General features: G+C 40.4%; 1 protein-coding gene across 2 annotated transcripts in view; it reads right to left on the reverse strand.

The window, feature by feature from the left end:
• Positions 1-6,095: 6,095 nt before the first annotated feature.
• pi4kaa (phosphatidylinositol 4-kinase, catalytic, alpha a) overlaps positions 6,096-26,530 on the reverse strand; it is a 52,380-nt gene continuing 31,945 nt past the window's right edge. Inside the window, exons 31-54 of one of the 2 annotated variants that reach the window (XM_047373061.1) lie at positions 24,630-24,786; positions 24,427-24,554; positions 24,182-24,340; positions 23,945-24,096; positions 22,559-22,666; positions 22,252-22,379; positions 21,071-21,226; positions 16,939-17,018; positions 16,659-16,858; positions 14,649-14,736; positions 14,394-14,561; positions 14,251-14,304; positions 14,058-14,178; positions 13,860-13,989; positions 13,702-13,772; positions 12,596-12,668; positions 12,325-12,505; positions 12,124-12,228; positions 11,360-11,485; positions 9,738-9,858; positions 9,485-9,644; positions 9,295-9,384; positions 7,456-7,539; positions 6,096-7,199 (exon numbers count right to left, since the gene is read on the reverse strand). In XM_047373061.1, coding sequence (XP_047229017.1) covers positions 7,148-7,199; positions 7,456-7,539; positions 9,295-9,384; positions 9,485-9,644; positions 9,738-9,858; positions 11,360-11,485; positions 12,124-12,228; positions 12,325-12,505; positions 12,596-12,668; positions 13,702-13,772; positions 13,860-13,989; positions 14,058-14,178; positions 14,251-14,304; positions 14,394-14,561; positions 14,649-14,736; positions 16,659-16,858; positions 16,939-17,018; positions 21,071-21,226; positions 22,252-22,379; positions 22,559-22,666; positions 23,945-24,096; positions 24,182-24,340; positions 24,427-24,554; positions 24,630-24,786 — 2,892 coding nt within the window. In that variant the 3' untranslated portion in view covers positions 6,096-7,147. Of the gene's footprint in view, positions 7,200-7,455; positions 7,540-9,294; positions 9,385-9,484; positions 9,645-9,737; positions 9,859-11,359; positions 11,486-12,123; positions 12,229-12,324; positions 12,506-12,595; positions 12,669-13,701; positions 13,773-13,859; positions 13,990-14,057; positions 14,179-14,250; positions 14,305-14,393; positions 14,562-14,648; positions 14,737-16,658; positions 16,859-16,938; positions 17,019-21,070; positions 21,227-22,158; positions 22,380-22,558; positions 22,667-23,944; positions 24,097-24,181; positions 24,341-24,426; positions 24,555-24,629; positions 24,787-26,530 lie in introns of both variants that reach the window. The other variant, XM_047373060.1, reaches the window with a different exon arrangement.

The raw sequence follows: 26,530 nt of genomic DNA on the forward strand, positions 1-26,530 counted from the left end.
GCATTAAACTCAACAAAAGAAAAACCAACAGCTTGACACAACTGCAAACATTTGAAATATTTCAAAGGGTTGAAAATAACAGGGAAAATAAATTAATTACTGATAGATAGCATCTGGTTTTCACTGAGTTTAACTCATAGCTGCATGATGTCTGAACCCAGGACCACCGTTGTATACGGGGCCAACCTGATGTATAAGGAAACTCTGGGACTGATCATGGCCCCTGCTTGCCTGGGGGCCCGAGAAGAAAATAAATTCACACAGGACATGTCAATACATTCAACCAGTTATAAACAAAAACAAACTATGAAGGAAAGCTTTCACAGTTTTAAAGTCATATTGATGACTGGATTACTCCTTTTTAAACGTTACTCTACCTTTGTCGGGTCCATACTTCCTATTTTTATAGATTCTTTTAAATTTCAAAAATGTTCTAATTCCAAATATATTTTACAATTACAGTGCCAAACGGCCTTTTTTGTTTGCTCAACACACCACATGGTGGTTCTTTTATTAAAATACATGTTTTTGTAAAGAACAAATCAAGTGGTCAGAAATCAGATTCTAAATAAATAAGATGCCAAAACTCCAGTGAGTTGCACTGTTGCCTTCCAGCATGAGGGAGGCGAGACAGGAATGAAGGACAGAAGAAAGGTGAACAACAAGAGGGAAAAAGGACAAAAAAAAAAGGAAAAGACAGGAGGGAGGGAGGAACTTGGGCCGGTCTTTTATCACAATGTCTGATGAACAAGGAGTTTTAGAGCAATCGCCACTTGTTGCCGTAAAGAGGCGTCGCCAGATGTTTTGGTAGAGACACAAACGGTGGGTTTTGTAAACTTGACATCGGTCATGGGGTGACAGCTCACATTGTTTTTAGATTTTAGCACAGAGTGACCAGGCGCAGGGTAATTCACTGCAACGAAATAAACCTTAAATGGGGCTTCTGAATTTGTAAGGTGCTCACCTAATAGATTTTCCCACTTGAGCTGCAGATCCATGCAGCTCCACCAAAGATAACTTTGGGTCTTTTGGCTGCTTCTGTGCTTAGTGATCTCCTTGCCCAGCCTGTCATTTTATGCCAGGGTCAGCAACCTTTTGTTCTAAGGAGCAATTTTTGCCCTCACTCCTAAACAAAATTAAGCTTAATTCATCAATTTCATATTTCTTAAAATTAGCTTGTTTTAAGTTGAAATTTAAGAACCACAATTTCATTGTTTTAGATTTTAAAAGAAAAAAAAAACCTCAAACTCTTAGAATACGAGAATAAAAACCGTTTCTTGAATCTTGTATATTGATGGAATATAAAGAATAATTGTTTGCAGTCTGACAAAAGAAAGAAGATAAACAACAAAACTATATTCTTAGTGTCTTTAATGTATTTCTGTTGAGGAAATTCTTTGCACATATTCCATGAACACATTTATTATATTTATATGTATAAACACTGCTCAGATGTTCTATTAGGAACCACTACAAGGAAATGTGGCTCCAGAGGTGCAGCTTGCAGGCACCTGGCTTTGGTAGGTTTGCAGTTGTATCCTCTTTCCATCCTCAAAGGATGGCTTGAACATAGCTCAGAGGTGCTAAAAGCCCAGAATATTTCTAACCCGGCTTTAAACTTCTCCACAACTTTCTTCCTGTCTGCTGTGTACTTTGGCCCTCATGAAACTGCTTGTTCACTAATGTTAAAAAAATAAGTGCTGCAGAGGGGATTTATCAATGAAATGTGCAGAAGGAAAAAACTGATCAAACTGCTGCTTTGGACTGAGCTTTTCCACGCAGGCTAATGCCATGTGTACTTTCGGAAAACATCACTTCCTAGTTTCATTTTAAAGTCAGAGTAGCATCAGCATGGTTTAACTTAATTGTATTGGGATTTAGCACCATGCTATGCACAATCTAGCTCAAAGAGAGCTAGTATTAAATCTTCTGAAATCCAAACCTTTCTAATTGTGCCACATTCCAATGTTTTCATACTTTAAGAAGTTAGCTAAAAATAATTGAAAAAGAACATCAGTTTTGCATGGTTCTACAAACGGTTAGAAGCCTGCAGAATCACTTGTTTCCTGGATGACGTCAGTGACACAGTCAACTAAAAAATATATATAAAAATAGAAATACATAAAGACGTAAAAGGAAACCCACACTGCGGTGAAAATGCTCACATTTATTGTGGAAATAACTACAGATTTTCAGAAAGCAGACCATCTAAAAGGTGCAGTGATGCATAAAGAAACTGAGCAGAAGAAACACCGATGTCTGTACAGATATCTTTATGAGGACATTTATAAATGCATTTCAGGTGTATTAACCGAAAATTGAATATTATTGCACCTCTTGGTGTGGCGCAGATTTTGACAGTGCCATAAGAAGATGTAGAGGTCAGCAACAGGTTTTGTGGTGAATAAATTATAAAAAAAAACCCTTAACATATCAGTCCAAAACCTTTGAGATTTCCATCTGATCCAGATCTGAGTCAGAGGTCCTGAACGTTCTCCCTCTAAACTCAGCTGGTCCTCATAAAGATAGCCTTACACACACACACACAAAAAAAACACATGCACAAGTGTTTGAACACATCTTGAAGACATGATGAATTTCCTTTACAATTCAAAAATCTCTCTCTGACCCCAGCAGTGGCGAACACCTCAGGTGGAGTTCCAAACACAGGAAGACGGCTGCAGCAGTAAACTCACATTCACACCCAACAATGTGACAGAGACAGACACGATACAGCACACGGATACAGCATCAATACACCCATATATATTGCATAAATGTAGTCTTTTTCTTCTCAAGTATTACTACTGCTGTTTCTACCGAGGGTAGGATAAATGGCTTGTATCAGCGATCATCATCATCTTGAGCTCCGTCTTCAAGAGGCTTGATTTAATGTGAAGACACATGAGGAATGTTTCAAAACCGTGGAGGCAATTTAAACACTGACTGACAAACTTCACTGGACAGTATATGTAAAGATAGACCTTCGAAAGTTGAGTCAGCAAGGGAAGGGAAGGACCCAATAGAATCACAAAAAAAGGAGTGAATAAATAAGAAAATAAGTAATTCACCATTAAGGGACCACTTAAACAATCCCTAAAAAGTGGAAGGATACAACAATAGAATATCTGAAATTTAAGAGGGTAAACCTGGAAGACGGTTCCAAAGAAAAACATGAGTCCTGGTCCAGTCTGCTTCGTAAATGCTTCATCTTTCTTGAACTAGAACTTGTGCTTTATCCATTCTCCATCCTGCAGCTAAATTTAACTGCAGGCTCAGGATCTGTCTGCAGACTTTAACATGACAGCTAATGGATCTTGATCACTGTGAGGACTTGTGTTGTCCTGGTTCAGAGTCGGTGGTATATTGGCAACACTCAGTCAGCTGCTGTTCACGCTGTCGTCGTCAACACTAGAGAACGTTTTACAGAATACTCTAATTTTAATGCAGCAGACTGTCGATGACATTGTAACATTAGATTACTTCTCCCTCATATAAAAAAAGCAAAAACCTTTTAAAAAACACTGATGTTTTGTAATACACTCTGTTGAATTGTCAGACTGTATGAGCGACATGGAAGCATTAAAACAGTAAATTACTGAAGGTCTTTAATCCAGAAATATCCCATATTTTCTTCCGTTTATTCTTAACTTCATTTTTTGTTCTCCACAATGTAAGCAGAGGCTAAACAACACAGTGACTTATTACAAGTGGTTATTATTTAAAAACATGTCAAACATGTTTGTAATAAGCTTGGACCTCTTTCTGCTTAAGACTGGGCAGTAATAAGGATCCTGTCCAAGGGTTTTGGTTTGCTTCCATGAAGCAGCCTCACCTACTGCTTATGTCCCAAAAACCATGGGTACCAACTGCAACAGAGTAGTGGGAGGAAACACATCATTGCAATTCACATGGATGGAAACCTATCTCACATTTTAGATACTTCTAAAGGAAGTATCTTATCTGTAAAGCCAATGCAAATATGACTTTAGTCATGAAAAGTGGCCTTTTTCCTTCCCAACTTCTTTTACATTTCACTTAAAAGGTTGTGTTACTTTTGAACACTGTTGTTTTTGCTTTAGACAGAAAAGGCAAAATAATTGTTTAGTTAAAGGTTTACTGAACTGTTGCTGGAACATTATTGTTTTTCGACCCTGTGTAGACATTGCTATTTGATGGTATTCTCTAGAAAGTAAGAACTTTAACCTAAAGTATTGCTCCTGGACCTGATGTACAGGTCCTTCTCAAAATATTAGCATATTGTGATAAAGTTCATTATTTTCCATAATGTCATGATGAAAATTTAACATTCATATATTTTAGATTCATTGCACACTAACTGAAATATTTCAGGTCATTTATTGTCTTAATACGGATGATTTTGGCATACAGCTCATGAAAACCCAAAATTCCTATCTCACAAAATTAGCATATCATTAAAAGGGTCTCTAAAGGAGCTATGAACCTAATCATCTGAATCAACGAGTTAACTCTAAACACCTGCAAAAGATTCCTGAGGCCTTTAAAACTCCCAGCCTGGTTCATCACTCAAAACCCCAATCATGGGTAAGACTGCCGACCTGACTGCTGTCCAGAAGGCCACTATTGACACCCTCAAGCAAGAGGGTAAGACACAGAAAGAAATTTCTGAACGAATAGGCTGTTCCCAGAGTGCTGTATCAAGGCACCTCAGTGGGAAGTCTGTGGGAAGGAAAAAGTGTGGCAGAAAACGCTGCACAACGAGAAGAGGTGACCGGACCCTGAGGAAGATTGTGGAGAAGGGCCGATTCCAGACCTTGGGGGACCTGCGGAAGCAGTGTACTGAGTCTGGAGTAGAAACATCCAGAGCCACCGTGCACAGGCGTGTGCAGGAAATGGGCTACAGGTGCCGCATTCCCCAGGTCAAGCCACTTTTGAACCAGAAACAGCGGCAGAAGCGCCTGACCTGGGCTACAGAGAAGCAGCACTGGACTGTTGCTCAGTGGTCCAAAGTACTTTTTTCGGATGAAAGCAAATTCTGCATGTCATTCGGAAATCAAAGTGCCAGAGTCTGGAGGAAGACTGGGGAGAAGGAAATGCCAAAATGCCAGAAGTCCAGTGTCAAGTACCCACAGTCAGTGATGGTCTGGGGTGCCGTGTCAGCTGCTGGTGTTGGTCCACTGTGTTTTATCAAGGGCAGGGTCAATGCAGCTAGCTATCAGGAGATTTTGGAGCACTTCATGCTTCCATCTGCTGAAAAGCTTTATGGAGATGAAGATTTCATTTTTCAGCACGACCTGGCACCTGCTCACAGTGCCAAAACCACTGGTAAATGGTTTACTGACCATGGTATCACTGTGCTCAATTGGCCTGCCAACTCTCCTGACCTGAACCCCATAGAGAATCTGTGGGATATTGTGAAGAGAACGTTGAGAGACTCAAGACCCAACACTCTGGATGAGCTAAAGGCCGCTATCGAAGCATCCTGGGCCTCCATAAGACCTCAGCAGTGCCACAGGCTGATTGCCTCCATGCCACGCCGCATTGAAGCAGTCATTTCTGCAAAAGGATTCCCGACCAAGTATTGAGTGCATAACTGTACATGATTATTTGAAGGTTGACGTTTTTTGTATTAAAAACACTTTTCTTTTATTGGTCGGATGAAATATGCTAATTTTGTGAGATAGGAATTTTGGGTTTTCATGAGCTGTATGCCACAATCATCCGTATTAAGACAATAAAAGACTTGAAATATTTCAGTTAGTGTGCAATGAATCTAAAATATATGAATGTTAAATTTTCATGATTACATTATGGAAAATAATGAACTTTATCACAATATGCTAATATTTTGAGAAGGACCTGTAATTTCTTCACTAGTCATCTCCCATTTACAATAATGTATTTAGGAATATAACTCTAATAATAATAATAACAATAATATGCCTCATATAAAGTGCTACATATCGTCCTTTTTGTGAGTTATATATTTTCCCTCAGTCCTTAAATGACAAGACTTATCTTTATATTAACTTCTACATGATTTAAAACCACTGTTACCTGTGTCCTATTAACCGGCTCTGAGTGGACCTAATGAAAAAATTACAAGTTCTGCATTCCTTCACAGGGTTCGTGTTTACTAGAGATGCACCAATCAGTCGGTCCGAGACCAGAATTGGACAATTTTCTCAAGATTAGCTCTGATGGGTGATCGTCAGGTCCCCCCCCCCAAAAAAAACAAGAAATTGTTTCATTTTCAGTTTTGAAACCCATCAAACAACAGCAGCACTCTGCAGACAGTTCATAATTAAAAATGACATTTCCAGTGGAAAGTGGAAGTAGCAGCTCCTGTTGTGGAAAACTGCCTTCATTTGACAAGTTTACATCAACACTGACATCAAAATGTGTGACACAAGGACAAGGCTCAACGTAACGGCTAAAAGCTCCTTAAAGTCCTTCTGGTAAACAGAAATGTTAACATGCGACTACAGGTAAACGACTGGAAAAGCTGCCTGTGATCTGGATGTGGTTCTACAGTAAATATTCTACAGTACACACTGCTGCAAAATCACCACTTATTGTAGAGATACTTTTACTTTACTACAGTCTAAGGTTAGAATAAATGTGGATTGACCCCTGCAATGATACACATATTCTTTACCTATATAACATCTATTCATGTTCCTCTTAGTCTTAAATACAGTTAGGATTGTTTTCATCTCTAACGTATCAACTGATCTACTGCGGATGAAACACGGATCTATAAAGTGCATTAAAGGAGGTAACAGCACAGCAACACCGTGAAAACAACACCAAGGTTCCTGCTTTGACAAGCAGTAACTGAATCCCTTTTTGACCTCATTCTGGAAGTGTAAATCTTTAGTATTTGCTGGTAAACTAACAAAAAGCATCAAGAAAACAGTTAAAGGGTAATTCAGATCCCTGTTCTGGTAAATATAAAACAAGAAATTCTCTAAAACATACATGGACATTATTATAAAATCAGAAAACTTATAGTGTGTAGAGTAGAACTGGAGGGTTAAGGGTTAAAGTGCCCCGTTGCTGCCTGACTCTGAGGAGCAGAAGCATCTGGTCAGGTCCTCAGTAACAATCATCTTACAGATGCTGTGAATTCACCCAGTGGGAGCAGGGTTCTGCCAGACGGTCCTTAGTAAGGAATCTGGTTCTGGTAATACTGCAGCATGTCGTACGTTTTGCTCCTGTTCAAATGAAACAGAACAGGTGATAGCTGATGAGGGAAGGTTGTCATTGTAACGAACAGAACAGGCAATATTCTTTAGCATTACATGTAAAAGCGAAGAGTAATCAAATAACTTAAGGAATATAAAGATGCGGATTTTATTTGTATAAACACCTGACCGGTTTCCCTAATAGGCTCACGGTCCATTCGTCTGTTCTGTCGGGGGACAGCGGCCTTAGCTGGACACAGAGGGACAATACTGATGTTTTTCTCACCTGCTACTGAGGAAACAACTCTGGATGACTTTTATCATGAATGCTGCTGCTTCTTTTTCACTCATCTGTGGGTTAAAACGTCCCCTGAGAGAGAAAGAAAGGAACAACTATGGAATAATAGGCCACAACATCTTTGAATGTTTTGATCTTCTATTGTCAGACCAAAACAGCTGAATAAAAACAAGCATATTCACCTCTGTACAAACCTAAATAACAGTCCTGTTAAATTAATGATTTAGATTTAAAACCACGGCATGGTCATTCAGCGTTAGAAATGCTCATGAATCGGACCTTTTCGCAGACTATACAACAGGCCTGAATGCTGACATGAGGTTGAGCTGAAATAATCTGTTGTCCTGCAGAAGATGATCATTAGACCAATAAACCATGTCCAAATGCAAAGGATTTTTTTTTACTTACTGTAACTTTGTTTTGGTTTTAGTTCATAGTCTAATCTTCCTGCAAGCCTTTGTTAGTTTTGTCTTTGTGCATCTGAGGTAGAGACCAAAGCCCGACTTATCCTACAAGATACAGTTTTTCCCCCTGATCCGAATTGGTTAGAATTTGGTTCTGAATCCAGAGAGAGGAACCACCTAGATGTCCAGACTGTACCACAGAAACAACAGTCTCCCAGCCTTAGTGTGACTTTCTAGAGCAGAACTGATGTTGAAGCCGAGGCCATTAATCCCGAGATCTGACAACCTGGAGCAGAAAGCCAAGTTGGTTCCGAGAAAAGAAACAGCCTCCGGCCCAGTATTAGGTACTGTTGCCATGTTTTCTTCCAAAATCTCCCTCAGATTTATTTAGAATGTCAAATTATGAGCATGTTGATTTGTTTTGGGTTATTTCATGTTTCTTCATTTTATCCATGAATGAAATATCTAAATGAGATTATTAACTATTGATTCTACTAGTGGCTGTGTTCAATATGATCATTTAGGTTTGAACTAAAAGATTAGATTAAAAACCCTCGGAAACACGAATAATGTGATTCAGAGAATAAATAAAACTTTATAAATTTCCCCTCATTCCTTTCGATGAAGTGTGCAAATTAGAAAGACAAAGAGGAATTTCTCTTCAGAATTGTTTAGATACTTTTGAGGTGGGGTAGAAAAGGACATGTAATATTTGTGATGCTAAAAACGATGAAGTAGCCTTATAAATTGTTACAGGAAATGATCCACCATTTAAGAGGCAAAGCCATTCTCCACAAATTTACAGCAACATTTTTAAATAAACAGCTTTACTTAGAACACAATACATATGGGAAAAGCATCACTACAACTATTTAAAAAAAAGAGAGAAATATAAAAAATCTTGTTTTTATTCACCAATGTGTGTTAAAGTCATATTTGTTTAAGGAAGTTCAGGTAAAGTTTTGTTCAGTTGATTCCTGACTCTTATTTATACTCTTCTTATACTTATTTATGTTTTTAGATTGCTACTATAACTAGAATCTGATTGGGTCAATCATGGCAGAGTTCACCCTGAGCAGTCCATCACAGCAGTAAACAAATTTACATTGTAACGCAAGCTAGCGAAAAAAGTTTGATTTAAGCCTTGATTTGACCCCAAGCTTCACAAGGATGATTTATACAGTCATGGTAAAAATAAAGTACATCCTCTGTTAATTACACAGTTTTAGTGTATTAATCTGGCCTTTATCAGGTACTAAAATTATCCAAATGAAGCCTGAAGTGTTCAAAATCACAGCCTACAAACATCAAAACTCAAAATGGCCTTAATACATATGGCTGTAAAAACCCAGTGTAGACCGCAGTCAGAGCACTGGCATCGGTGTGTGTTTTGCATATTCAAATCTCCTCTTCTTGCCCTTACTTAAGAAGTTTGATGGTTTGTCCTCTGAAACATGGCAGTCCCGTGTCCAGCATGAGGGTCACCAGGGAAACCACTGCGTCCATGTAAGGTCTGTGAAGACAGAAAAAATAAAAAGGAAACAAAAGATAATAAATATCTGCTAAAGCCAAGCTGATAGAGGACAACAAGATATTAGCAGAAATGTTCTTACCGCACAGCCAGATATCCTCTGACACACATCTCCATGAACCATTTAAAAGGAGTGGCCTCCATTTTGCCTCCCATGATCATCACCATCTCATCCGTCAGCTTGATGTCCGGCTCCCAGCCCAGGTTACCACCTGGGGAGCTTTCGAACATGAAGCCGAAATCTGGAGAGAACAAAAAGCAACATTTTTAGAAGCAACTGCTTTGGAAAAGGACCTCTAAAGAGTTTCTCAGGATGCCCTAAGTGTCCACCATACCTATGTGGATTAAGTGACCCTTGCTATCCAACATGATGTTGCCATTGTGTCTGTCTTTGATCTGCAGCAGGAACAGCAGGAGGCTGTAGGCGGCCATACTGCGGATGAAGTTGTACCGAGCCTGTAGGAAGGAGAGGACAGCATGATGACTGTGAGCTGAACTGGAGGTTTGTTAGGTTAAATTAACAGCATCTTTCAAAAATGAACAAGAATCAAAACAAAAAACATTACAACTGCAACTCAAGGAGTAGTTTGGTCACATTTATTATTAACTTCTGACTATACAGTAACTCATGCTATCTTAAATAATTTCATTTTATTAGAAGATAATGTTATGTTCCTTGTTGCTGAAGACAAAGTACAAACTCCTCCGGAATCCCTTTATACATTGTTAAAATTAGAACCACACATTTTAGTGTCTTCTATTGGGATTTTATGGAAAAGACCAACACAGCAGCGCATATTTGTGACGTGGAAGAAAAAAAATGACACCTGGCGATTAAAATGATCTACAAATAAAAATCCGACAAGCGTGGCATGCATGTCTATTCAGCCCCTTTTGCTCTAAAACCTCAAAGAAAATCCAGTGCGCTGATTGTTACAGCAGCATGTTAAGTGGAAGAATCTGTTGACAAAACAATTATTAGTTGTGCACTCAGCATATTTGGCCTTAGTGGAAGAGTGGCTAGTCGCTGTTAAAAGGATTGCCATAAGAAGTTCTGTTGAAGGTTTACCACAATTCATGTAAGAAGGGCTTTTGTTCAGATGAGACCAAAATCAAAGTCCACCATCCCCACAGTGAGACATAGAGGTGGCAGCATCATGCTAAGGAGATGTTTTTCTACAGTGGGGACAGGGAACCTGGTCAGAGTTCATAGGAAGACAAATGGAGCTAAAAAGAAGTCAATCTGTGAGAGGCTGCAGAAGAGTAGACTGCGGTGGAGGTTCACCGTCCAGCAGGACAACGGCCCTAAACATACAGCCAAAGCTACAATGGAATGGCTTAGATCAAAGCACATCCATGTGTTACAATTGTCTAGTCAAAGACCAGACTTCAATCAAATAAGATCCTGTGACACGCCCTGAAAATGGATCCTCTTCATTCAATCTGACTGAGTTTGAGCTATTTTTGCAAAGAATAAGCCAAAAACTCTGGATATGCAAAGCTGGCGGCTAAAAGGGGTTCTACAAAGTATTGAGTAAGGGGAGATGACTGCAAATGTACACCACAACTTTCACATTTTATTTGTGAACAAGTATAAAAAACCCAATACCACTCCTATTCCCCTTAACAATAATGCACTGCCTTGTGTTAGCCTATCATAATTTCCCCACAAAATACACAAGTTTTCTGGTGCTAATGTGGCAAAATTATAAAATAAATAATAAGCATGGCGTTATTTGTATATGTGGTGACAGATTAAACAATGCTGGAAATTATAGGGGGAAATAAAAGAGTGGAAATGTACTACATGAGCATGTCAATGCACAACAGAGGATTTATGCAAGATTCTTTCCCATGGAGTCTATTTCTATTATTGTTTAAAGCAATCTGAGAAAATGTTAGCATTTTTATAATAAAAGTAAACACACAAAACAGAGGGTAGAGTAGAGGTCCAGACCTTCTGGAAGGCGAGGGTGGATTCATCACCGTATTGGTTACGGAAATAATCGTACATCCCGAAGTCTGTCTGACGACCAAGCTGGTCTCTGGATTTGCAGTCTGGGATGCATTCAATTACTCCACACTGAGGACAGGAAGATCAACCAAATAAAAATCTAGGCTCAGGGAAGCTTCTTCATCCTCACTATTATTCAGTGGGATGAACAATGGAGCCTTTTAATATTTATAAGTAAAGAGAATTTGGGTTGATACTGATATTAATATTACTGTAATGGGTGATGAATATTATATACAATGTACAGTCATATTCAATAAATTAGAATATTATTGAAAAGCTCATTAATTGAATTAACTGAATTCTTTAAGTGAAACACATCATACAGATTAATTCCACATAGACGGATGTTTTCAACCCTTTATTTCTGTCAATTATGATGAATTTCTGCCAGCGGCTGATTAAAACATTGCATTTAAGATTAAAATATTACGTCAGACCAATAAAAAAAAAAAACATTTTCAATACAGGAACATGAGCTTAATGGAGAATATGTATAATAACTGCTTAATGGTTGTTATTTTCAAATGGTGCTTATAATCTGACCAATGAGCCTAGTCTGAACCCATACCTATACGTTAATGCTGATATATCGTGCATGCCTAATATATGGTATTATTATTATTCAGGTTTTTTAAAGTACAATTATATCTAGACTGCAGAATTGAACTTAATTGAGGTGAGACTTAGAGCTAAGAGGACATTACCCCTGGCGCCGTGGCCACCACTCTGTATGGAAAGACGAACAGATCCAGACCCACCAGCTGAAAGATGTTCTTAAAAAGCCCAATAATCTGCAGAGCAAGCATGTCCTAAAGAATGGAGAGCATCACAAAATGGTCACAACAAACGTCAGCCACCAACGATATCTTGTAAGTGTATGTAGTCAGATGAAAAGAGAGGAGCACCTGTCTGCAGTCGTCTCCCACTTTAAAGATGGCCGCCTGCCAACAAACCCTGCCTGATCCATCTGGGTTGTCTTCTCCATCCTCGACAGAGTCTGACGGACAGCGAAGACCCTCCCTCTCCAGTTCAGTCACCCCACAGCGCTTCACCTTAAATTTGGCCAGATAGGGTGCCTTGGCAGCACTGAAAACACACACACACACACAGATGGAATACACACAGGAGGACACGCGGCTAATGAAAACTCCTCAAAAAAACATAAGAAGTAATTACCTCTGCATGGGGGTTCCAGACTTGTAGTCAATGTCCAGCACTATAGCTTCTGGATTACTGGGCAGGTAACAGCCTGGAAACAGAAGAACAACGATTTTCTTGACATTAGCTATTAATATTCAATACAAAAGCGACAGGCTGCAGTTCGCATCGCAATACTAACAATAAGGCAGAGGAAACCAGAGCTAATAAGAGGTTTTCTTTGAGCATTTAGGACACGAATAAGAAATGAGGTACAAACAACAATATGTCCCACATCCATTAAAAGGTACAGCAGATGAAATGAAAATAATGATTCCTTTAGCATTTAAGTGTGCTGAAAACACACTTCCATTAAGCGCACACTGTACTACTAGAATTCATAGAAATTAGCCACAAAAATATGCAAAATCACATTTAGAAGTAATTGGCTGAACCAGATTGAGATATTAGCTTTCATACAAAGGTTTCCTAACCTAAAAGGTTTAAATACCTGCAGTAAACTCTTTTAAACAGTGTTTAATGTTATGAATTATTAATCTATTATTTTTAGTATTATTAGACAAATAAAACAAATTTATATATTGTGATTTTCTAAATCCAAGTGAATTGTTTTTTGTTTTTTTTCCAGTGTACCCTTAGTGACATGCTGGCTGTCCATATCTAATTTTGAAACCATTTTCAAAGACTGGATGGTTCTTCCTGTCTTTACATCTCTCCTCCTTGTTGTTGTGTATGTACCCACCCCTACATCCTCAGCTTACCGTCACCGCAACATCCTAATCCGGCATCCAGCAGACAACATTAGGCAATGTATGGAGATAACTGCTCTAGTTTATGTTCACGGGTTTCCTTCTGCTCCTCCAGTGTGAGACAGCTAATTCATTTGTCGCCCCCTCCTGGGCTTTTTGGGTGAGGTTGGGTTGTTTTTGGCTTGTTGGACAAGGTAAAACCAAGGGTGCAAAGGTGTTTCTCACAAATGCTTTACAGTTAAGATTGAAGGCCTTCATATAATTTTGTATTTCCAAACCTACCTGAATAGGATTTATAGAGAGATTTATTTTGTCTAGATAAACATGAAAAGTTTTCAGTCTTCCCCTGAGAGCTCGTTGTGAACAGCAGGATACCTGGCTGCACTTTGATGTCCGACAAGGCTTTGAGACAAGCTCGTTTCCTCTCCTCTCCCTTTGGAACAGGCCTGAGAAATAAGAAAAAAAACAGAACAATCTTAGCTTCATAACCATGTCCTGGTCACTTTAGACCAGAAGGGCAGAGGAGCACTCACTTGATGATGGCGGACACGTTGGTGATCTTATTAAAGAAGTCAAACTCTCTTTGGTAGAAATCTTTGGCCGGGCCGGACAGAGAACCTATGATCTCCTCCACCATCTGCTCCAGCAGCTCCCCGATGTCAGCTGCATGGACAAACCCATGAGCACTTGATAGGAGTAATCAGCTGCTTCAGGTAAGCATAATGACTCACGGTCTTTCTGGTGTCCCTCCTCATCCATGAAGATGTTTGTCTTCATGTTCCAGATGAACTGATGAGCAAGAAGCTGAGATTTCTGTGCCGCCCACAGGATGTACTCCCTCACGTAACCCATCTGATCAGAGTGAAAAGTTAATACAACTGATCTTTGGTGGTTTAGAAGATACTCATCAAAGTTTGTGCTTACCTTATCATAACGAAGCGCTTGCACAATCTGAGGAATGTAGAACAAAATGGCGTCCTACGAAGATAAGAAAATGTTTTGCTATAAATAAAAAGGATCTTTCTCAAAATTTGTTGGATTCAAGAATTCCCAGCTGAATGACCTACAGGAGGAAAGGAGCGCAGCACTTTAACTCCATACTGTGCAGTCAGAGGATGAGGGGGGTACATGCTGCTGAAGTAGGACAGTCCGGTGGGCGGGTCAGCTGGAGCCCAACACAAGATGTGACTCAGCTCAGGAGAATCGGCATCGATAGTGTGCCACGTCACCAAGAACTGATGACAAAGGGGAAGAAAATGTCCATGTTAAGGCCCAGACATTTACAAGCCCAATTTTATTTTAGATCCAGACATAATTTATACCTTAACGGCTTCGGGTACATCGCTGACTGCTCCAGGGTCCAATCTCACCAGTCTTGTCACTTCGGCAACAATAGCATCATTTTTAAACCTGGACACCAAAAAGTGGAACACGCAGGAGAAACTCATAAAGTGAGGATTATTTAGCTTGGAGCGGAAACTGTGGTGACCACAGGGGAGCACCAAACACAACTATCTATTCAGATGATCCAACTTTAAGTTATTGATATTTTTCATTGTTTGTTTGTTTCACTTTCAAAATAGAAATTTGACAATTGAGTCCAGATCGAGCAGAACTCTAAACCAAAACCATGTTGATGACTGCATTACTCCTTTTTAAATAACGTCACGCTACCTTTGTTTGGTCCACTCTTCTTCACTTTATGGATTCTTTTAATGTTAAAAGATTTTCTAAAGCCAAGTATATTTTACAGTTAACAGCCTGAAAGAGGTCTGTGTGGAACAACCATTTTGGTTTGTTAGGTACACATCGTGGTGGTTCTTTTATTCAAACACACGTATTTGTAAAGAACAAATCAAATTGTCAGAAATGGGATTCTAAATAAATAAAATGTAAAAAAAAAAGAAATCGTGATTTTTTTATTCTTAACAAAAGACTGTAAAATGATTTCTTCTCGAAATGAGACGATATGAAAAGTGGAGTAAATGTCCAGTTACAGGAGACATTGGATAAAATTCTGCTCGGTGTTTCTAGGTATGAACTATTGTTTAGGGGCAAGTCTCTGCCTCAAACAGCGGACTTTAATGACGCTGATGCTTTTGTGACGGTGGAATAAAGTGTGCGATAGACAGACAAACCAGAGCTTCGTCTGCAGTAATAAAACAAGAACAAAGTCAAAAAGCTGAGCTCTCGATTGAACAGTCCGTCTATGTTCCAACACTCACCCACAAGCGTTATAAGTGGATCGTGACCAGAAGAACGAGATCCTGGATACATACAGTATGGATTATATTAGGTTGATGCATACAGGGTTCCTACACATTTTTCATGGGAAAAGTTTCATATGAGTTCTCAATTCTTTACAACCATTTCAAAATATATACAGCAGAGGTTCACAATTCATTTAGGGTAGAGTGTACGGGGTTTAAACTTGCAAAAAATACAGATGGAAGGATTTATGATGGAAGGAAAGAAGAAAGGAAGGACACAAGGATGGAGGGGGGTACGACAAAGAAGGAAGAAATGCAGGACATAGGAATGAAGGATGGACAAAAGGAAAATACAAGAGGGAAGAAGGAAAAAATGATAGAAGAAAGGACAGAACAAGGTGAACAAGGGAAAAAGCAAGAAAGAAAGAATTCCATATTCTATTTCCTCTTTTCCTACTTGTCCAGACCCACAACATACTCCAATCAAATTCCAGACTTTCCCAGACTGTGTAGGAACCCTGTCCATAGACTGGGCTCAGCTCAGGGTAAGTAGGCCCGTGTTCTGGGTGGATTCTGGAGTAGAGCGGCTGCTCCTCAGCTAGGGTCTTGTTGGGCGTTTCATAAATCTGGACCCTTTAGTTTTCCCCTTTATCCCCTGTAGCTGATGAATGAGATGAAGAACATCACTACATAGCAGGATGTCTGGTTTTCCTCCTGGACTTCTTACCCTTACACCAAGTTTGGATAAGGGACCCTGAGGATGTGTGGAAGGAGGATTTTAAAATCCCCTTGGGCATTTGAAATGCAATTTTAGTAGACTCATTAAAACCAGCCTGTCTAAGGTTAACTAAAATATCAAGTAAAGCAGACCATCAGAGTCAGCAAACTGTCTCCCCAATGCTGAGTAGCATGTTATCTGTCACTGAATCTAAAGCATTAAACTACAACAAGCTAACCAAACAGGAGAGGCTGCAAAGGAAGATCTCGTGTGTGTAATATACCAAGCAAAGATAGATTTTCTTGCTTTTAGGTCTAACGTTAAACATGTTTTTGCTTTTCTAACCCCACAAAGCTTCACGTTATAATGATCTCATCTTGTTTTACTGATTATAAAATCTCCACCTTGTAGGAAGTTGCATAGCCAGGTAAGGTGCGATGCTCCAGGCCAGATTGACGTTATCCTTCCACTGTTTTTCTGTCAAACTGATGTACTTGGACCTCCAGTTGGCGATGCTGGTCTCCACTGATTGCTCAGTGGCAATGGCCAACTCCTGAGTGGAGAGGGGGTTGTACCACGTTGTCAGACGCTCAATCTCACTGGCCTGCATAAAGAGAGAAGAAGAGAAGAGCGAGTATAGAAGCTGTATGAGCCAATGCAGTCAACACAGTCGTCTGAACTCACCAACAGCGCCAGCAACAGAGTCCGCCGTTTCATGTAGTACTTGTGAAGCTGTGTTCCTCTGTTACTCTTTTTAGACGTGCCTTAAAAAAAGGAGAGGTGCATGAAGTTAAACCTCCAAGTACATTTAGGTTTTTTTTCGGTTCTTGCTAAGAACCCAGGGAAACATGTAATGCTGTCAAGTCTTACATTTAAGAAGGATTCATGTTTTATTGTCTCAGAACCATGAACTAGTGTATAAATAACAAATCTGATACTATTTATCCTACAGGTAAAGATTTATTTTTTGTCACCTCATCAATCATTTACAAACAGGATGCTGTAAAAGTCACTCAGATCAAAATGTTCTTTTTTTTTATTTTCTCTGCTTTAAACAGGTGAACTTAAAGCAACTGCTCAAAACTTGTCATAAGAAGATCAAGACTGACATATGGTTATTAAATTAAGATGGACCAAGCAGCAACAACTTCTTCATGTTGGTCTAAAGTAATCCTCACATCACGCCACACATGCTGAGATCAATTCAGATTTAGCTTTAATTCTTAGGTAAGGTTTGCATTTATTCTTGTCTAAGGCATTTTTTTAAATCTGGCTTTTTTAAAAACAGTTTAAGAAGTGCTCACACGTTCTCATTAGGGTTTCGATCGTGGGATGAATGGAGCCATGTGACCTTTAAGGCCTTTACTGGCTAACCACACAGTGGACTACCTCGATGCATAAAAAGCATTGAATTCTTAAAATGATGCAAGCATTTCCTCTGCTTGAAGAAAGTGTCTTCTAAAAACCGTCAGTAGGTTTGGGAGTTGATCTTGAGCCTCTCTTTGACTGGAAAAGGTCCAACTAGCTCATCTTAAATAATACCAGCTCAAACCAGCACCCAACCTCCACCTTGCCAAGTCAAAGTGGAGCTCCATGCACGTTATGAATCAAGCCACGGGCCATTTCATCAGGTCTGTCAAGTCACCCTCATCTAGTTGGTCCATAAAAACCTTTGAAAAATCTGTTTTCAGATTATTTTAGGAAAGTCCTGGTGTTTCAGCTTATGTGTCTTGTTCAGTGGTGGTCGGGTTTTGTGTTCCTCAGCCTCAAAGGCCGTTTCACAGAGAACTGCATTGGAGAAGAATGGGTTCCCAGTAGTGTCCTACTTGATTCTTTGGCTTTTAATTTGCATTACTTCTCTCAACATATTTCTTACGACCCCATTAATTATTTGCAACAAATCATACGATGGTTTCGTGTTCACGCTCCACAGTGTTGGCAATTTTAATTGAGCTGCATCCATAATATTTGACTTTTCAGTTGGTTAAAACTCAGTCTTGGACGATTTTACCTAATAGAAGCTGCCCAACAATTATGCAAACTTTAATATACAGTGTTGATCTCCTTAGGCCACACCCTCCTTCATTCCATGTCAGCTTTAAGTTAGAGTTAGAGTTAGTTGGCAAATCCACTTATTAAAAATTGAGGATTTAATTCAATTCAAAAATACTTTATTAATCCCAAAGGGAAGTTAAATTTTGTAGCTCATATTATGCAGGCTGCTTTAAAGAGCTGTTGTAGATGCTGATTATGTGGGCAGGAAGGATCTCCTGTAGCGCTCTGTTTTACAGCAGATCTGAAGAAGCCTCTGACTGAAGACACTGTTGTTGTAGGACAGTCTCATGAAGAGGATGATGCCCATAATGTTCTTCATTTTATGAAGAATCCTTCTTTGCACAATGATCTCCAGAGGTTCCAGAGGAGTCCCCAGAACAGAACCAGAACCTTCTTTATCAGCTTGTTGAGCTTTTTTAAGTCCCTGGCTCTGATGCTGCTTCCCCAGCAGATGATGGCAGAAGAGATGATACTCTCCACAACAGACTTATAAAAGATCTGCAGCATCTTGTTGCAAACACTGAAGGACCTAAGCTTCCTCAAGAAGTACAGTCTGCTCTGTCCCTTCTTGTAGATGGCTTCACAGTTGCATCTCCACTCTAGTCTGTTGTCCAGGTGAACACTGTGGTATTTATACTCCTCCACCACCTCCACCTATTTTCATGATGTAAATAGTGTTTGCTCTATTTCTGTTTCTCTTAAAATCTACAATAATCTCCTTTGTTTTAGTCACGTTCAAGATGAGATGATTGTTTCCACACCATGCCACAAAGCGGTCCACCACCTTCCTGTACTCAGCTTCTTGTCCATCTCTGATCCACCCCACGACTGCAGAATCATCCGAGTATTTCTGCAGATGACAGGAGTCTGTCTTGTACCGGAAGTCTGAGGTGTACAGAGTGAAAAGGAATGGTGAAAGTACAGTCCCCTGTGGTGCTCCTGTGCTGCTGACTACCTGGTTAGACTCACAACCCTTCAGTCTCACAAACTGTGGTCTGTTTGTCAGGTAGTCTTTGATCCAGGAGATTGTTGAGGCCTCCACCTGAGTCTTCTGGAGTTTCTGACAAAGCAAATCAGGTTGGATTGTATTAAATGTACTGAAGAAATCAAAGAACATGATCCTCACAGTGCTACTGGCTTTGTCCAGATGACAGTGGGTTTGTTGAAGCAGGTGTATGATGGCATCTTCAACTCCAACTCCACAGCGATAAGCAAACTGAAGGGGGTCCTGATAGTTTATTGTTTGCTTACTCAGGTGGGCCAACAGGAGTCTCTCTAGGACCTTCATGATGTGAGATGTCAGGGCAACAGGTCTATAGTCATTGAGGACTGATGGGTGAGTTTTCTTTGGTACCGGAACAAGACAGGAGGTCTTCCACAACACCAGAACCTTCTTCTGGTCCAGGCTAAGGTTGGAGAGGTCCTGCAGAATCCCACAGAGCTGCTCTCCACAGGCCTTCAGGACTCTAGGGCTGACATGATCTGGACCTGCAGCCTTATTCCGATTCAGTCTCTCCAGTTGCATCTTCGCCTGACTTCTTGAGACACACAGGTGGAAGGGGGAAGCAAAGGAAGCATCAGCATCTTCTGATATGGTTGAAGGCAAACATGTAGAAGCAGGTGGAAGGGCTGTGGTGGAAGATAAAAATGTGAGGTGTTACTGGACAGCTGTGGGTCCTGTGGGTCAAAGGAAGATGGAATGTCTGTTTGGCTGTGAGCAGGAGAGGAGGATGTGAAGCTTGTTTCTGAACTGAACCTATTGAAGAATGTGTTCAGTTCATTGGCACTGTCCAGACCTCCATCGGTCTGATCATCCTTCTGCTTGAAGCCTGTGATCTTCTTCATCCCTGTCCACACATCTCTGATATTGTTTTGCTGGAGCTTGCTCTCCAGCTTCTTCTTGTACACCTCCTTGCTGTCTCTTATCTTGACTTTAAGTTGCTTCTGTAAACTCCTCAATAATTCTCTGTCTCCCTCTCTGAAGGCTCTTTTTTTCACGTTAAGCAGGTCCTTCAGGTCACTGGTGATCCAAGGTTTGTTATTGGGGAAGCATCTCACGGTTCTGGTGGGGATGATGTTATCCACACAGAAGTTTATATAGTTGGTTACACACTCAGTCATGGCATTGATGTCCTCTCCATGTGGCTGGCACAGTGTATCCCAGTCTGTAGCCTCAAAGCAACCTTGCAGGGCTTCTTCAGCTTCCTGTGACCATTTTCTCACAGTCCTCTTTATTACAGGTTGTCTCTGAACAAGGGGCTTATATTTCAAACAGATAAAAACAAGATTGTGATCTGATTTGCCTAGAGGAGGTCTTGCTGTAGAGATGTATGAGTCCTTGACATTTACATAAAACAAATCCAACGTTTTGTTTTCTCTGATAGAGCAGCTGTCAAACTGTTGAAATGTTGGAAGTGTAGCAGAGGGTGAAGCATGGTTAAAATCACCAGATATTTCCACAAAAGCATTGGGGTTTTGTGTCTGTAGCTTAGCAACAACTGAGCTGATGGCATCACATGCAGTGTTGGAACAGCTAAAGGTGGAACGTAAACCGTTGCCAAAATAACACTGGTGAACTCTCTGGGTAAATAATATGGACGAAAACTTACTGCCAACAGTTCAATATCTGGACTGCAGAGATGACACTTCACAGTTACATGTCCTGGATTACACCATCTGTTATTTGTCTGGGTCACATAAAAATGCAGAATATATTCTCTTACCTGTCCTCTTCCAGTCCATGTGTATGATAACATCCTACCTGACTTCTTAGATGTGGTGGACATCCCACTGGACAGAGGGTACGTGTTGATCCATCCCTGGACGCTCTGCTGGGATCGTGAGCTGGAGTCCACATTACCCCTCAGGTCGGCGGCATTCATCACTGACAGACTGTTTAAGGATGGGTCCTGATTATCTGTTCACAGATGAACAGAATCAGGAACGAACGAAGCCAAAGCAGCATTCTGTTTGACCACAGGTTGAATCTACCACATATCATGTAGCTTAGCTTGTAAAACCAGTAAGTAAGCAGAAGTGTTCCTAACTCTTGTACTAATTCACATTTTGTTACATTACAACCGCAAACCTCGGTGTATTTTATTAAAGGTTCTTTTTCTTTATATACAATACTTTGAAAAGGTTTGATGTGACAAAATGTGAATACATTTAAGAGTTATGGATACATCTTCTTTATATGACATAAAAACTTTTTAACAATGAAAATACATAAACAGCATAGTCGATGATGAGAGTTTGTTTGGAAAGCGAGATGAGTTGTGTTGCTTTAGTCTTCTTCTGCTGTGATGGTCATGCGTTTGGAAACGGGGTATTGGATTGTAAATGGAGGTAGTAGTTGCCCTAATCCACTGATCCTGGGTCAGAAATTGTAGAAATTTGACCCAGGTTCTGGTATTAGAGGTCTAATCTACCTGAAGCAGTTTGATGTGTATGAGAAGGAAACAATGTCTGTTTCTGGATCATCGGGAATGAAGTGGACGGGATTTTCTGAGATGGAAGAATAAAAAACAAAAAACAAAACACTTTTTAGGATTTGGTTTCTTCTTTTGAGACCAAATTGATCAGGTCGAGGACAGGGGCAGACGGGTGGGCTGATGAATATTCATGCATCATGACGCTGATGCCAAATTTGTGCTTTTCCTCACAGCTGCGTAAAAAGTCTAATTTAAATGAAAGAAGAAGAAAAAAAAAGATTTTGAGAATCAGAGTAATGAAGGTAGGGAAATTTAGACTGAGACAGCACTGTGAGGAGAAGCTGTGTCAAATCTGACACACATGACAGCATGCCCCTGCTGCAGTGCAGCCCGAGCTCCACTGCTTTAGCCTTACTTAAGATAGATATCGGAGTAGTGCTGGACACGATAAGCGATCCGAATATCCCAGCAGAGAGAGTGCTCGGGGCTGAGGTAGTACCAAGCTCACCAGGTGCGACCAGCTGGCACGCTGCCAGGTACTTCTTGTCTGACAGGATGCTGGCATAGAAGCGGATTATGGTGCTGATGTCCTCACGGAGATGCTTGTCAGCCTGGGTGGGAAACTTCGGAGATACGCTGTAAAGACCGGAAAGAGTCAGTTAATAAGGAGACACTTACTGACTAAGTAATGCTGGGCCACCTAGAAGGAGAGATGCTTTATGGATGTAACTTGGTACATCTCTGACACGATGATGAATAAGGCTGGATAAAACCAAGCAGGAAAATAAACACCAACACTGATCAGATGTGCGTACCTGAAGTAATCGAAGGCTGTAGAATAGATCTTCTCTCGAAGGACATTTCTTGAAGTTGAATTGGTGACAACATCAGAGTGCAGCAGAGCCAGACCTAAAGTCAGCAACCTAACACACGCAAAAATATACGGCTGTTATAAACAACTCCAGTAATTTTCTATAAATCTTTCTACTCTGCTCATTTATGTCTTGCAAATGTATTCATACCTGATGTTACAACCACAAGCTTCAAAGCATTTATTGGGATCTTACGCCATAGACCAGCAAAAATTAGAACATAATTGAAAAGTAGGAGGAATAGGCTGCTTGGTTTTTACATTTATTACAGATAAAAACTGAAGATGGGATGTGGATTTTTATTCATCTGCTGAGTCAAGAGTCATCTTTCACTGCAATCAAGAGCTGCAAGTTATTTTGAGGTCGTCTCTGGCTGCTTTGCAAAATATCCAAAGCTCAGTGATCCTGGAAGAATGCCTACAAACAGGAAAAGCCCTAGGACAGATTCTCAATTGAATTCTACATCAATATGCTTTGATCTTACCCATTCCATTGTCACTCCAAAAATGTAAGGGATGCTGTCCTGCTGGAAGATGAACCTCCACCCCAGTCTCTTCTGCAGCCTGTAACAGGTTTTATTCCAGAGTTGTTCCCTATGTAGCCCATCCATCTTCCCATTAACTTGGACCAGCTTCCCTGTTGCTGCTGAAGAGAAGCATCCCCGCAGCATGATGCTCACATCCCCATGTTTTACAGTGAAGGTGGGTTGTTTAGGGTGCAGTCTTTCTCCAACACCATTTTGCATACCAAAACTTTAAACCCTTTTAGTGTTTTTATGGCTTTCTTTCAAGAATTGCTTTTTGCTTGACACTCTTGCACGAAGGCCAGATTTGTTGAGTGCACAGCTAATAGTTGTCCTGTCAACAGATTCTACAATCTCTGCAGCTCCTTCAGAGTAATAGCGGACTGCTTCCATTTTGGAGGCCATATCTTGGTAAGTTTGTAGTTGTGCAATACTCTTGTGTTGGGATGAGGATTGAACAGTGTTCCCTGACCTGTCTGCGGCCTTTCTTAGTCTGCATGATGTTGTTTGTTTCCTGACGTTCTCTAACAAACACAGAACTGAGGGCGGTTGGTTGCCCCGGATTTTATTTAGGGTTATTAGAGTAGAGGAAACTAGATACCAACACACACCAGACTTAAGATTTTTATTTGTAAAAAACATTGAAAACTAAGTATAATTTCTTTCCGATTGACAGTTGGGCTTCTTTGTGTTGGCCTAGCACATAAGATCCAGGAGAAATACAATAAAGTTTGTTGTTGTTCTGACGTGACAAAATGGGGGACTGTTCAAGTGGTATGAACGCAGCCTTAAAAGGTGCACAATACCTGAAACGTGGTCCAATGGCAGCTACGTGGCGGTTTAAACCGCTCTTAGAACCACCGACATCCAAGGACAGGGAGCGCTGTAGCAAACTGCCAAAGATCTCCACCTGATCCGCGCTGGAATATTTGGCTATTTCAAACCTCTGGACAAGAAACTGGAAAATAAAAACCAAAGCTATTGACTTAAAGGCAAAACACCGATAACAGGGACATCGTCTTGCACAAACATTTTTTTCTGACCTCAATCCAGATGTGGTGAGGAGTGACATCTGGAGGGCAGGGGACAGGCTGACTTTCCTCTGATGCTGCAAGAGGATCAGCCTCCACCTGAGCATCAGAGAAGAGGCCCATCTTCAGCTCCACGGTCATCTGCCACGCTCCTGCCATCTCCCGCATAAACTAGACAAAAGAAGAAGGCTTGGACATGCAAAGAAACTACACTAACAAGGGACACAAGAAAAGGTCAAACACATTGAACAATGTACCGGTACTTCCAATCCTGTACGCGCTGCCAGCAGCCACTCCCAGCATGCAATGGCCGTTTCCATGCCATGCTCGGTAAACATCTTGAGGGGCGACCAGCAGAGGTGGTGCAGGAGCTGAGGGTCGCAGTCTGTACGTGAAATATGACGGGAGCCAAGTCAGAGAATTTCATAAATAAAAACAAAACACTCCAACGAAGTCGTACCTTGGCTGCTGATGAGCAAGGCAGCCAGTTTGAACATGGCTTCAGTGAAGGCCTCAGGCCGAGCAGCGTCTAAAGCCTCTCCCATCTGTTTGATCATCATCCGGGTCAGATCAGACTGTCCCCTGACCACTTGGGCAAAGTGGATCATACCTGCAACCTACAAAAAACAACAACAAAGATCATAAGGGAAACAGAATCCAAAAATCTAACAGATTTTCAAAAAAGCACACATTTTTTGAGTACGCTCAGTAAAAAGGTCCTAAATTTTAATTTAGGAGTTTTGAAAAATTGTTTTATTTGTGTCTGTATTCATAAACCACATTGTTTCCCCCTGTACTTTATATTGATGTGGCATCTTTTTCAGCTTCTGTTTCAAATGCAACACAGTCCATTCTAGCTTGACTGGTTAAAAATAACAGAACAAGGTGGCTTATTTATTTTTCATGTAGAGTTAAAATAGAAAACATTTCCCCTGATCCCTTTCCCTTTAAGTGTGATCTCTGTCTGCTCTCATGGATAGATGGAAGGAGACGTTCTTAGTACATGGAAAACACAACAGCCTTGCAGTAAGACTATGGAAGTCCAGCTTTACATTTAACATACCCTGGGAAAACCAGCTAGTTAGCAGAATCAGCTGATCAGCAGCTTGATTAGCCCTGACTGGAGCTATCAGGTGGTGCTGGCAACACTCTTTGGTGTGAATGCCGTTGCTAAAAGAAGAAGACTCAAAGCTAGTAATTTCAGGGTTGCTATTGTAGTTTCCCAATTTCCTTTTTTCAAATTTTGTACTTAAATTTGTTTAAGTACAAAGAAAATCAGAAATATAAATCAGTTAAACCGATCCCTCTCATTAACACATTGTGATGTCACCTCTCCTAATATAAAAAAATGAAGGACTGCTCACAGCTTGAAAGCTGTTAAATATAGCTCTTAAAGAAAAATGTGAATCATCTAAAACCTGCATGGGCAGTTTAAATCTTTACAAAAACTGGTCACAAATCTCTTATCAATTAATCCCTACCAAACAAATAGGCATCAGCCCCCCGTGACCCTGCAGGGATAAGCAGGTATAGACAAAGGATGAATGGGTGGTAATTTAGAAATACATACAGTACAGACCAAACGTTTGGAGACACTTTCTCATTCAAAGAGTTTTCTTTATTTTCATGACTATGAATATTGTAGATTCACACTGAAGGCATCAAAACTATGAATAAACACATGTGGAATAATATACTGAACAGAAAAGTGTGAAACAACTGAAAATACAGGTACTTCTCAAAAGATTAGCATATTGTGATAAAGTTCATTATTTTCCATAATGTCATGATGAAAATTTAACATTCATATATTTTAGATTCATTGCACACTAACTGAAATATTTCAGGTTTTTTATTGTCTTAATACGGATGATTTTGGCATACAGCTCATGAAAACCCAAAATTCCTATCTCACAAAATTAGCATATCATTAAAAGGGTCTCTAAACGAGCTATGAACCTAATCATCTGAATCAACGAGTTAACTCTAAACACCTGCAAAAGATTCCTGAGGCCTTTAAAACTCCCAGCCTGGTTCATCACTCAAAACCCCAATCATGGGTAAGACTGCCGACCTGACTGCTGTCCAGAAGGCCACAATTGACACCCTCAAGCAAGAGGGTAAGACACAGAAAGAAATTTCTGAACGAATAGGCTGTTCCCAGAGTGCTGTATCAAGGCACCTCAGTGGGAAGTCTGTGGGAAGGAAAAAGTGTGGCAGAAAACGCTGCACAACGAGAAGAGGTGACCGGACCCTGAGGAAGATTGTGGAGAAGGGCCGATTCCAGACCTTGGGGGACCTGCGGAAGCAGTGGACTGAGTCTGGAGTAGAAACATCCAGAGCCACCGTGCACAGGCGTGT

The sequence above is a fragment of the Girardinichthys multiradiatus genome, chromosome 8 (genome assembly GCF_021462225.1).
Source record: "Girardinichthys multiradiatus isolate DD_20200921_A chromosome 8, DD_fGirMul_XY1, whole genome shotgun sequence".
In the NCBI taxonomy this organism is placed as follows: domain Eukaryota; kingdom Metazoa; phylum Chordata; class Actinopteri; order Cyprinodontiformes; family Goodeidae; genus Girardinichthys; species Girardinichthys multiradiatus.